General features: G+C 52.1%; 1 protein-coding gene across 4 annotated transcripts in view; it reads right to left on the bottom strand.

Annotated features, from left to right (window-relative positions):
• The window catches only part of CAMK2A (calcium/calmodulin dependent protein kinase II alpha), a 69,894-nt gene that overhangs the window by 41,272 nt on the left and 15,452 nt on the right, over window positions 1-13,170 (bottom strand). For all 4 annotated transcript variants that reach the window (XM_010344545.3, XM_010344546.3, XM_003934012.4 and 1 more), the window contains exons 2-3: window positions 10,274-10,368; window positions 2,076-2,135 (exon numbers count right to left, since the gene is read on the bottom strand). In XM_010344545.3, coding sequence (XP_010342847.3) covers window positions 2,076-2,135; window positions 10,274-10,368 — 155 coding nt within the window. The remainder of the gene's footprint in view (window positions 1-2,075; window positions 2,136-10,273; window positions 10,369-13,170) is intronic.

The raw sequence follows: 13,170 nt of genomic DNA, 5'->3' as shown, positions 1-13,170 counted from the left end.
ACACACATTCACACACACACAGACTCACGTACACACATTCACACACACAGACTCATATACACACATTCACACACTCACAGACACACACACATATTCACACACACAGACTCACATACATATTCACACACTCACACTTAGACTCAATACACACAGACACACACATTCACACACACAGACTCACATTCACACACATACATGCATTCACACACTACCTACTCTCACAGGCACTCACACAGATTTACACACATTCACACACACACATTCACACAGTCATATACATGCATTCACACTCTTCACACTCATATGCACACACACATACATGCATTCACACACACAGACATGCATTCACACACACGCATTCACACATGCACACATACACATGCATTCACATTCACACACTCCACACACTGTCACATACACTCACATACATGCATTCACACACACTCCACACTCACATACACACACATTCACACACATTTATACAGATATACACATTCACACACTTACACACATTCACCCACATCTACACAGACTCACATGCATTCACATAGACTCAACACAGCCTCACATACACACATTCACACACACACAAACATCACACATTTACGCACTTATACACATTCACACACGAACACATTCATAGACTCACAAGCATTCACACTCATATGTACACACACTCCACACACTGCCACACACACATACATTCACATACACTCATACACACACATTCACACATTCTCACACTCACATTCACTCACGCACACTCCACACACTCTCACACACACACACTCCCCTCCTTCCACTGGAGCCAGCCACCTCTCTAAGAACCATAGAATCTTACAGTCAGAGGTCACTCCCAACCCCCTCCATCACACAACTTGGGGGTTGGAGGCCTGGAATGGGCAGGGGCTGCCTAAGGCCACACAGCGAGGACATTAGTAGGTCAGGGACCAGGGTTCAACCAGGGCTGCTCCAGCCAGCCCTGTGCTGTGTCTTCTCTGATGCTGGCTGGGGAGCCTCTGGCTGCTGTTTGAACAGGGAAGGGGAGGTGCCTTCTGGGTATAAATAGCAGATGGAGCCGCTTCTCTCTGGCAGGAGAGTTAACCCTTGGGGCCCTGGGCACGGAGAGAGGCTTCCCTGCCTGGGGGGAAGGCGTGTTGGCTGTCAGAGTTGGAAGAGTCCATAGCAGTCGCCTAGGCCCTGCTCCTCCGTGTGGTCTGTGAGTCAGCAGGCTTGGCATCTCCTCGAAGCATGTTAGAACTGCAAAATTCCAGCCCCATCCCCGGCCCACTAAGTCCAAGTCCACCTTTTCACCAGGTGCCCCAGATGCTGCTTCAGACAGCTCTTCCCTCATGAGGATGGGGAAAAGCGACTAAGAGAGGGCAGTGCTCCTGCCCAAGGTCACACAGCCATTCCCTGACAGAATTAGCTCTCAAAGCCACACTTCCTGCCCTCATGACTCAGGACCCTGACAGGCAGGGATCAGCCCCGCAATCGCAATCGCACAAGGGCTGGGGGAGGGGGCCAGGCAGTGAGGTGTTATTTCAGAGCGCACCCCCATGGGTGCTGCTCTTGCTCTGGCCCAGCCCACGGTGGCCCAGCCTCTCAACGCAGCCCATGCCCAGCCTGTGGGCCAGGGCCTGAGTTGGAGCTTGCTCCTGTAGGCAGGCAGGTGCCAGGTCGAGGGAGGAGGGCAGGGCCACGCTGCCAGGCTGAATCAACATGGGGATGTTTTTGGGGAATGGGCCACAGCGGTCAAGGCCATGCGCTTCCCCCTGGCCTATTTTCATCTCTCCCAGAGCTTTAGAAGTTTTCCTGAAACAGCTTTTCCGAAGGAGGCTGCCGGCAGTGTGGGATGGGAGGAAGGGCCTTTCTTCACCTTCCCCCGAAACAAGCTGGCTCTGAGGAATGTGGAAACCATTAAAGACGCCCCCTTTCCCATCTCTGCTGCCTCCATCCCCGGAGAAGAGAGCAGCTGCTCTCCACCCAACCCGCAAACACCCACTTGCCAGGGTGGGCAGGGAGCAGGGCCTGCACCCCCCCGACCCGCGCCCATCTTGTCCCGCAAGGCTCACCGATGTTGGGGTGCTTCAGCAGGCGGCAGATGCGGGCTTCACGCTCCAGCTTCTGATGGTCTGAAACACAGAGGCTCAGGTGAGTCCCCGGTGAGGGAGGAACCGCCACCCTCCATCTCTCCCTCCTCACAGCCTCGTATTATCTTCACCTCCCAGGGCAGCCCCTGGGTGCTGGGAAAGCTCACCTTCCGGCCAGGGCCTCAGAGTTCTCCAGGAAGACCGTGGGGTTCAGGGGAAATAGGAAGAGGCCTGGGCTGCAGTGACTCAAGCACAGTCTTTGCCCTCTCTGGCCTCCGTTTCCACAGCTCTTAAATGAGAGGCTTCTCCAAGACGCCTCCAGGCCTGTTTCTCAGGCCCTAGACTCTGGCCAGACTGAGTGGCTGAACTTCACCTCTGCAGGGAGACCCCGCTGGGCCCTCTCACTTCGGAACATGCACATGCAATTCTCCTGCCTCAGCCTCCTGAGCAGCTGGGAATTGCACATACAATTCTCTCAGCTTGAAACACTTCTTCGACCTCCCACCTGCCGCTCACTGGTCATCACTCACTCCTACCAACCCTTAGATGTCTCAGGCCCCTGGCAGCAGGTCCCGACTGCCAGGCAGGCAGGCGCCCATCCTCTGTGCTTTCAGAGCCCCTGAACAGCATGTCCCACTCAGTCCTATGGACATCTAGTTCCTTGAGGGCACGGACTTGGTCCTACACATGGGACTTGGGTAGATGTACCCCTGGCATCTACCCAAACACCTGGCACTTAGTAGGTGTTCAGTAAATAACTGAATGAAGCTGAGCACGATAGCTCATGCCTATAATACTAACACGTTGGGAGGCCGAGACAGGTGGATCACCTGATCTCAGGTGTTCAAGACCAGCCTAGGCAACATGGTGAAACCCTATTTCAACTAAAAATACACAAATTAGCTGGGCATGGTGGTAGGCGCTTGTAATCCCAGCTGCTCAGGAGGCTGAGGCAGGAGAATCACTTGAAGGTGGAGGTTGCAGTAAGCTGAGGTCATGCCACTGCATTCCAGCCTAGGCGACAAGACTTTATCTCAAAAAAAAAAAAAAGAAGGAACCAAATGAAAAAATAAATGATTGAATGAATGCACCTTTCTAAGGGAGTGGCTATTCTTCCAGAAGGCTGTGTTAATTCCCAGAAGTCACCTCCCTTTCAGGATACTCTGGGACCAGGGACACAGAGACCCCCAAAAAATCTGCAGGGGCCGACCCAGAGCTCCCCAACCTGCCTTCTGGGCTGCTGTGCGAGTTCCCTGGGGCTCCCCACACACCCAAGGGAGAGGCCTGGGGTCTGCCACTGTGACTTCTGATTCTCCTGCTGCTGGGCACAGTAGGCTACATGACCCTACTCAGTGCCCCCAAACAATCCCAGGCTGGAGGCACCACTCTCCTCCTTTTATAGATGAGGAAACTGCAGTCTGAACAAGCTGAAACCTCTGTGGTGGCAGAGCTGGAACTGAAAATGCATTTCTCATTTTCCTTTTTGGTCCTTTTCTTCACAATTTGGTAGTTAACACCTTAATTTAACAAACAAAACCGTAAAAAAGAACCCCCTTTTGAAAATCTCTGTGCCAAGCACTGTGTAGAGGGCTTTATACGCCTTTCCAGCCCTCACTGTAATCCTTTGAGGGAATTACTGTCATTTTTCTGGCTTTCCGGAGGAGGAGACAGAGCTTCGGAGAGGCTAAGTACCTGCCCAAACTCAGTCCCGCAGTGAGCAGTGGAGGCATGCTTTGTACCCAGGAAGTCAGCCTCCAGAGCTGGGCTTTCGATCCTGGGCTATACTGTTCTCTGTGCCCCAACTCAGAATCACTACCTCCCTTTGCCCCCAACTCCCAAACAGGAAAATTAAAGCCCACAGAAGGAAACTCATGCCAACACCCAGATGCCGAGCCCGCACTAGAACCCTGGCCTCTCAGAGCAGGCAGGTATGAGGGTGGGGGTGCTGAGAATGGAGAAAGTCCCAGCCCTTGTCCCCAGGAACCCAGCTCCCCTTCCCCCTGCCGCCTTCACTACAGCAATCACTGGCTGTCCTCCAAGGGCTGCGGAAGCCAAAATCAATACTGAAAGGTGGCTTTTCCACCAGCAAAGCAATTAAGTCCAATTCAGTTTCCATGGCTCAACTCTCCAGCTGAAGACCGGCTGCAAGCTGGGGATGAGGAGGTGTGGCCAAGTTGGGGGGGGGCATCCCTTGTTCCCCCTCCCTCCGTGGGCTCCTTTCGTAACCTCCAGGGTAGGGGAGGCTGACACCCGGGCAGAGGAGTGGATGCCCATCCAGAGCTGACCATGCGGGTCCCTCCCCCTGCTCCACGCCCTATGCCCTACCTCCCCAATCCACCCCCAGCCGAACCAGAACTCAGGCAGCTCAAGGTCAGGCCTGTCGGAGGGGGAAGGGGGCTTCTGGCCTAGGCTATACATTCAGGGGCTGGGAGCCCCAAATCTGGAATTTTGTTGTTTTCTCCCTGTGAGGTTACCCAGGAGCAGAGAACATTGACAGGATTGAAAGAAGGAACTCCAGCTTGTGTCTGGTTAGCAGACCTCACTGCCGGAAATGCTAGGAACTAATTGTGTAAATCTCATCAGCATCCTGTGCATAGTGCAATTAAGCTGCCTTGTCACTTTTTAAAATGTTCATCTTATTGAGTGTAAACATATACATTATACAATATTTCTTATAATCCCGCTTGCAATGTTTTCATTTTCTAAGATACAGAGAACCTCAAGACATATAGAGACAATGTTTCTTTTGACCTCAGAGGCTGTGCTCTGTTACATTGATGGATAAACTGAGGCCCATTGACAAAGGAGCAGTCCCTTTATCAAAATCGCTCACCAAAATCACTGAAAACTCAGAGCTCTGAAACCTCTACCCCTGCACCTTCCTCCCACAAGGCGCTCCTTTTTTTTTTTCTTGAGACAGAGCCTCGATCTGTCACCCAGGCTGAGGCGGGAGTGCAGTTGCTCAATCTCGGCTCACTGCTACCTCCACCTGCCAGGTTCAAGCAATTTTCCTGCCTCAGCCTCCCGAATAGCTGGAATTACAGGCACCCGGTGCCATGCCCAGCTAATTTTTTGAATTTTTAGTAGAGATGGGGTTTCTCCATGCTGGCCAGGTTCATCTTGAACTTCTGACCTTGTTATCTGCCTGCCTCGGACTCTCAAAGTGCCGGCATTACAGGCGTGAGCCACTACGCCCGGCCCCACAAAAGAGCTCTTTTCAAAACATCAATTAATTCCTGTCACTCCTTGGCTTCCAACTCTCCAGCTGCTTCCCAATGTACTTAGAGCGCAATCCAAGCTCCTCACCAGGTCCAGCCTCACCTTGGCTAGGAAGCTCCAGCCACACTGGCCTCCTCTGTGGCCTGACACACCAAGCTCCTTCCCACCTCACAACCTCTGCACCGGCTGTGCCTTCTGTCCAGAAAGCTCTTCCCTGGGTGTTCTCATCAGGCAGGCCCAGCGCAATGTCACCTCCTTGGAGAGCTTCCCTGGCTGCCTTTTCTAAGCGTGTCCCTCGTGCCTCATCACCTCCCCATACCCTGTCTTATTTTCTTGGTTGACACGTGTCATTACCTGAAGCTACCCAGCTGGTGGATGTGTTTAGTGTTCTTTTCAGTCTCACTCCCTAGAAAACCGGCACCATGAGAGCAAGACCTTTTCTGTTGGTCACTGCCACGTTCCCAGGGCGGGACATAGAGCTGCTAAGCAGCTTGTCCAAGTGGCAGCACTGGGATTGCAACCCATGTACATAGTTACTATACTATATTGCTTCCCATTCTAATAAACTTTTGGTCGCACTCTCATTGCCCAGGCTGGAGAACAGCGGCAGGATCATGGCTCACTGCAGCCTCCACTTCCTGGGCTCAGGTGATTCTCCCACATCAGTCTCCCTCTCAAATAGCTGGGACTACAGGCACCTGCCACCATGCCCCGCTAATTTTTTGTATTTTTAATAGAGACAGGGTCTTGCCATGTTTCCCGGACTGGTCTTGAACTCCTGGCCTCAAGGAATCCTCCCACCTTGGCCTCCCAAAGTACTGGGATTAAAGGCATGAGCCACCAAGCCCAGCCTCATTCTGATAATTAATTAATTGATGAATTGATCCACCAGCTCATCAGAGTCCCACAATGGTGAGAGGGCTGAGGGAAGCTAGAAGTCTTCAGCCTCCTGCCTGGGTACCTGGAGGGGCTTCTCCCAGTGCCCATGATAGTATCTTGGGAAACTTCTCCCTTCCTTCCTGGAGGGTTGGGTCACCTCCAGGGTGTGGGAGCTAAGGCTTAGCAGAGCTCAGCAGACAGGGGTGGATGGACATTCTGGGGTGAGGTCCCTGGGGCCAGACAGTTCCAGCAGTGTGGGACAAGACAGGGCAGGCCTGACAGTCACTGCAGGCCTGATAGTATATGCAATCACGCAGATGCGCAGGGCTCTGCCTCCAGAGGGGAGTGGATTCCAGCAGGCAGGCAGCCTGAGATTCCAGCAAGAGGCATACAAGCCAGGAGAAAAAGAGACCTCAAGTCTGGGAACAGGGAGTACCTGCCCCCTGCAAAGGACTTCCCAATCCTGGGAGGCCAGAGCACTCATCCCAAGAACCAAGAGTACCAGGCAAAGGGTGGGGAGGAGAACAGCAGAGATGGGAAGCACGTGTCTTACTATCCCCTCAGAGGCTTCCTTGCAGGGACCCGAATGACACTCTAGTGCAGGCTGGATGAACTCATGCCATGCTCCCCACCTGGTGCCCCAAGACTGGTCACTGGGGAGCCGAGAAAGTGACCCCCTCATGCTCAAGGTGGAGAGTGGGGCCTGTGGAGGTCACAGTGCCCAGGCCAGTCGCCTCTGGCTGCGTCAGCCTCCTGCATGTGCCCAGTGCACCCTTAGCGTGCTACGTCTGTGTGTGTCATCAGGAGGACGAGCTAGGAGGCGGCAGAGAACCTGCTGGGGGTTAGCGCTGAGCCTGTGTCATTGTATTAGGTTGGTGTTAATGGCTACTGTCACTGATGATAGAATTTTTTAATGCAGGGACTTGGGCCCCCCCTACTCAATCCAACCCTCATGGGTGGAACTCAGGCAGCTGCGTTTTTAAAAAAGCTCCCAAAGCTACTTGGCAGGGATTGGAACAGGCAAAAAATTCACTTTTCATTTCATTTCTTCATAGTTTCTTTGACTTGTTTATACTATGAATATTTTTTAAAGACTAGATTGAAAACACATATAAAAATATCTTCTGGGTTTGGGAACCACTTGCTAGAAGAGGCCGGGCAGGGTGGGCAAAAGAAAGCCACAGCTCCCTGGAGGGTGGGCACAGCCCCTGCGGGGTGCTGCCAAAAGTCACCCAGGAGCACCAGCAGGAGACGCTTAGAATGTGTTGTCCAATATTCCGCATTAAACCCCTCCCCGCCCCCGAGGCACCATGAGCGGCAAACAAAGAATCCTGCTAAAAGAAGCCCTGCTCCTCCTCTCCTGCTGGGAAGAAAAGTGCCTGGCAGTTGGCAGACTTTGCCAGAAGGTTCTCTGATAACCTCCCCTCCCCCGCCATCCACACTCACCTAGGCCGGGGCCACCTTCCTTCCAAGAGGTCAAGGACTCAACAAGTTGCCAAAGAGAGGTGGCTTGGGTAGTGACTGCCTGCATAGCCCAGGGTCTGCACTGTCCCAGGGGAGCCTAGTCACCTGCCAAAGAGGAGCCGTGGCCCCTCCACTCTCCTACACACATCTGTGTCTTTTGGTCACTCCGCAAGTGGGTGTGTGGTTGTGCCCCAAGAGTGCAGTGAACTAACCCGAGATTCTCCAGCATCCAGGCGACCTTAGCGCCTGACCCTCTCTCCCACTGAAAAAGCCTCAACCCATCACCACCTGTCCCTGCTGTACCTCAGGGATTGGGACATCTCCCGTAGTCACTCAACACCCAATGCACAGAAAGGGCACCAGACCGCTGCTAGTCACACAGCAATGACAAGGCCAATCCAGGCATCTGGCCATGAGGCAGCACCCCTGCCAGCATTCCTGCCCGCTCTGTCTATAGCTCCCAACTTTCCATAAGCTTGGACTTTTCACACTGACCGTGGTCCAAGTGGGGCTCCTGGTCCTTCAGAGATCCCCATCCTACCCCCAGTCACCCCTCTGCTGATCCCCTTTGACCTTCAAGACGCGGGGGGATGTTGGTAACTGGAAGAAACTGCTGAGCTCCCAGCAACACAGCCAGAGAAGAAAGGCAGCAAAGAAGAAACACACAGTCCAACACGGAGCCTGCTGGGAGGCCTGCAGGGAGCAGCATGAGCCTCCTGTACCAGCCGCTGTGAGGACCGCCACGAACCTGCACCTGCCGGGCGCTGGCCCCGCACAGCTGCACCTGTCAAACACCTGGACACTACCAGCCCCTCACACAACACCTCCTGCACTGCACAAACCGTGGATTGTACAGCCCACACCTGCACCCACCTCACCCAACAGAATTCCCTCCACCACCAGGCAGTCCCCAGGGAAGCTTATACACCATTTCATTCAGGGTGGGGGCTGCCATCTTTGAAGATAACCCTCTCCAACACACTGACAGTGGTTGCTACCATCACTGTCTTAAACACACAGTAATGGCAAGAAGTGAGTCTCCTGGGCAGGCTTCCCGGATTTTAATGTCCACAATCACCCAGGCATCTTGTTAAAATGCAGATTCAGATTCTTCAAGTCCGGAATGGGGCTGAAGACTTTGCCTTTCTTTTTTTTGTTGTTTTGGAGAGAGTCTCGCTCTGTCATCAGGCTGGAATGCAGCGGAGCAATTTCGGCTCACTGCAATTTCCACCTCCGGGTTCAAGGGATTCCCCTGCCTCAGCCTCCTAAGTAGCTGGTACTACAGGCACCCACCACCATGCTCGGCTAATTTTTTATATTTTTAGTAGAGACGGGGTTTCACCATTTTGGCCCGGATGGTCTTGAACTCCTGATCTCATGATCCACCCAACTCAGTCTCCCAAACTGCTGGGATTACAGACATGAGCCACTGCGCCCAGCCAAGACTTTGCCTTTCTAACAAGCTGCTGGCGATGCTGATGCCACTGGCCCAGGACCAATTCTAAGGTCCTAGGACAGTGGTTCTCAAACTCATTTGAAATTATAGTTAGCTGGGCATCTTTTCCAAAGCCCAGATCACACCGCAGATCAACTAACTGGAGGGCCAGAGAATGGCGCGGCTGAAGCCAAATACACTTGGAGTTCACTGGCTGCTCTCTGAGTGCAGGTGCTGCCCCAGGCGCTGGGTGCACAGCAGCCCCTCCTCTTGGAGTTTACAGCCCAAAAAGGGAGGTGGGTATTAAAGGGGCCTAATCAGTAAACAGGATGAGTCTAGATCAGGGAAAGCTATAGAGGAAATAAACAGCAATAAGAGAGAAATGGGCCTGGCATGGTGGCTCATGCTTATAATCCCAGCACTTTGGGAGTCCGAGGCAGGCGGATCATCTGAGATCAAGAGTTTGAGACCAGTCTGGGCAAAGTGGTGAAACCCCATCTCTACTAAAAATACAAAGAAAAAACTTAGCTGGGCTTGGTGGCGGGCACCTGTAATCCCAGCTACTCAGGAGGCTGAGGCAGGAGAATCACTTGAACTCGGGCGGGGGAGGTGGCAGTGAGCCGAGATGGCGCCACTGCACTCCAGCCTGGGCGACAAGAGTGAAACTCTGTCTCGTTAAAAAGAGAAAGAGAGAGAGAGAGAGAGAGAGAGAGAGGAGAGCCAGAGAATGGAGGAGGAGACCACTTCAGATTGGGGGGTTGGGAAAACCTCTCAGAGGATGTGACCTTGAGCTGAGACCTGAGGACTGAGAAACAGCCATTCATGAAAGGAGCCAGGAGATCGCGTTCAGGCAGAGGCAAGAGTAGAGGTCTGGAGGGGAGAAGGGAAGGGGAGTGGCAGTAGGGCAGGGAAAGGAGGGCCCATCCGCCGCCTCAGCCCTCACCTGTCAGGGCACAGAGCTTGGCCTGTCTGGGTGAGGCTGTGGTCTCCAGCCTCGAAAAAAGGAAAAGAAAGAAAAAGGGAAGATGTATTCTCATGACACCCCCAGGAAGAGCAGCCCCCACCCCTGCCATCAGTATCACCCAGGGGCTCAGCCCCGGGTCCTGGTTCTAAACCAAGCAGTACAGGTAGCGGGAGAGAGGAGAGCCCCAGAGGATGGGCGGCATGGAGATCAGACACCTACCTCTGGCTGACAGCTTCTTGGTGTTGATGATCTTGGCAGCGTACTCTTGGCCAGCCAGCACCTTCACACACCTTCGCACCACTGAGAAGGCTCCCCTAGGAGGACGGAGAAGGTGGAAAGGGTGAGGAAACGCCCAACGCTATGTCCCTAGGAGGTGTTGGTGTTCACGTGGCTGCCCCAAGCTAAAGGGAGCCCTTCATCAGAGCTGCTCAAGCTCACAGGGGCTTCTGTGGCCCAACTCAGGGACAGAGGCCAGAGAGACCCAGAAGATGCCCCCAGAAGCAGAAGATTAGGAGCTTGGCCTCCAGTAAGAGGAGCTGCCAATGCTATGAAAGTTGGGGTCACCGTGTTATAAAACATTAGAATCATGTACTGTTAGAACCGCAGAATCCATGTCTCTGAAAGTTTTTAGTTTTTTATTCTCTGAGTAGGTGATACATGGAGACTGTTCCAAGTTCAGAAGAAATAAAGGAATAGGTAGTAAACGGACTTCCCGCCACACCCATGCTGCAGCCTCTGACATCCCCTTCCCAGGGATGACCACAGTTACCACATCCTTAGTCTCTTTCCACGGATGGTGTCCCACCCATGAATGGTACTGGACTTTGTATACTGTTCTCCACCTTCCTTTTTTCAGTAGATAATATATTTTTGGAGATCCTCATTCCATATCGTAATCTAAGAGTTCCTTGTTACTTAGTCTGTAATTGTATGGCTCTCCGATCCTTTATTCAGCCAGTCCCCTACTGATGGACGCTCAGATGAGTTTCCATCTAGAGCCATCACAAACAATGCTACGAAGATTAGCCGAGTATGTGTGCATTTGAATTATATCTCCTTTGTATGCATGTGTCTGTATGGGATACATTTCCAGACCTTGTGTTATCTGGTCAAGCCGTAGGTGTTGTTTGCTGATTTTGATAGATAATGAGAGACTGTCCATACTAAAGATTGTACCAAGGCCGGGCTCGGTGGCTCAAGCCTGTAATCCCAGCACTTTGGGAGGCCGAGGAGGGTGGATCACGAGGTCAAGAGATCGAGACCATCCTGGTCAACATGGTGAAACCCCGTCTCTACTAAAAACACAAAAAAATTAGCTGGGCATGGTGGCGCGTGCCTGTAATCCCAGCTACTCAGGAGGCTGAGGCAGGAGAATTGCCTGAACCCAGGAGGCGGAAGTTGTGGTGAGCCGAGATCGCGCCATTGCACTCCAGCCTGGGTAACAAAAGCGAAACTCCGTCTCAAAAAAAAAAAAAAAAAAAAGATTGTACCAACTCAATTTCCCACTAGCATGCAAGGGGACCAGTTCCTTTACCCTCGTTGACACAGTGTATTACTCAACTTTCTTTTGCTAGAGAGACAGGTGGAAAATGGAAATTTGCTGTCATTTAATTGTAGTTGTCATGTTAAGAGTGAGGCTGAGCATCTTTTCATGTTTTAAGAGGCCCTGGGGATTTTATCCTCAAACTATCAGTAATTAGAAGAGAACTTGGGGCAAGGGCTGTGAGTTTTCCAGCTCACAGGGGAAAATATTGTTGCCATGTAGAATGTGGCCCATTTCCTACCTCATTTGGTTTTTCAGGAAAAACTACAAGTTCAGATATTGAGGAGAAATTGCCCAATTTTTAAACACTGCCACCTGTTCCAAAAGAATTTGAGGACGGTATTAGGCCAAACAAAACTGTCTAAGGCTAGATCTAGAATCTAGATGCCATTTTACACTCTTTGCCGCAAAAGCCATGTGGTCCAACCCCTTTGTATACAGAGAAGAGTCCTAAAAGGGCCTGATACTGACCAGGGTCACCGCGATTGCCACCCTAACACCATGCTAATGGCAAGAAGAGTCTCCTGGGCAGGCTTCCCAAACCTAAATGTCCATGGAAATCACACAGGCACCTTGTTAAAATGCAGATTCTGATTCCTTGAGACTTTGAGCTCCAATGTAGCTCAGTGTAGATTGCTCAAGATCACATGGTTCCTAACAGGCAGAGCTGTGTCTAGAACTCAGACGTTAGCACTCCGTGTGACTTCCACACCAAGTAAGCCTTCCACTTCCTGGCATGCAGGGCCATGTCAAGGTTTTTGACATGGCTTCGCCCATCACATCCTCCAAACTTGGGTCCCCCATCCCAAGCTTATGGGCACCTCTGAGCACACAAAAAGATGAGGCTGACAAGATAGAGGAGGATGCTGGCAGGCACTGAGGAAGTCTGCAGGCTAGCACAGATGCCTGCTCTGCACACCGCCCCGAGCACTGGCTTCATGTCTGGGCAGCAGGAAATGAGCGGCTGGGAAACTGAAGGATGAGGAGGAAGGAGCCAGGATACTGACTAGAGACCAAGAAATATAACCTTGTATGACAGCTAGAGAGGGCCAGAATTCATGGGCACACAGAGGGCCTTGTGCAGCTGTGGGTCCCTCTTGGGGTGTGCAGCCTGCCCATATGCTAACCAGGAAGAAAGCAGCAGGACCCCAGGCTCTTCCCAGAGACTCTCCTCTGCTATGCGGCCCCTCCTCCATGCTTCCAGAGCACCTCTGCTTAGAAAAAAAATCACTTTCCTTCCATCATTCCCACACTTCTGGCCACCAGCTCTGGAGAGGTTTTTTTTTTTTTCACACCAACTGATTCTCTGGACACCAGTTGGGTATCCTATAATTCAATTATGAAACTAACTACCTAGAGTTAGTCCAGACCTCACAGGCTAAGGAATAAGCCCCATAAGACGGTCCCCTTGCTTCAGATGCCAATCACAAAGAGTGGGTTATCAAGTTACCCACAACCCCCTCCTTTTATAATTTTCTATGATGGCTCACAAAACTCCGAGAAACGCTTACTTTTACTGGGGGTGTGTTTGTGTGCGCGCGCGTGCGCACGCTGGTGTTTACAGTAAAGGTTA

This window comes from Saimiri boliviensis, chromosome 1 (genome assembly GCF_048565385.1).
Source record: "Saimiri boliviensis isolate mSaiBol1 chromosome 1, mSaiBol1.pri, whole genome shotgun sequence".
NCBI lineage: Eukaryota > Metazoa > Chordata > Mammalia > Primates > Cebidae > Saimiri > Saimiri boliviensis.
Note: the sequence above shows the minus strand (reverse complement) of the source record. Positions and strands in the feature narration are given on the sequence as shown.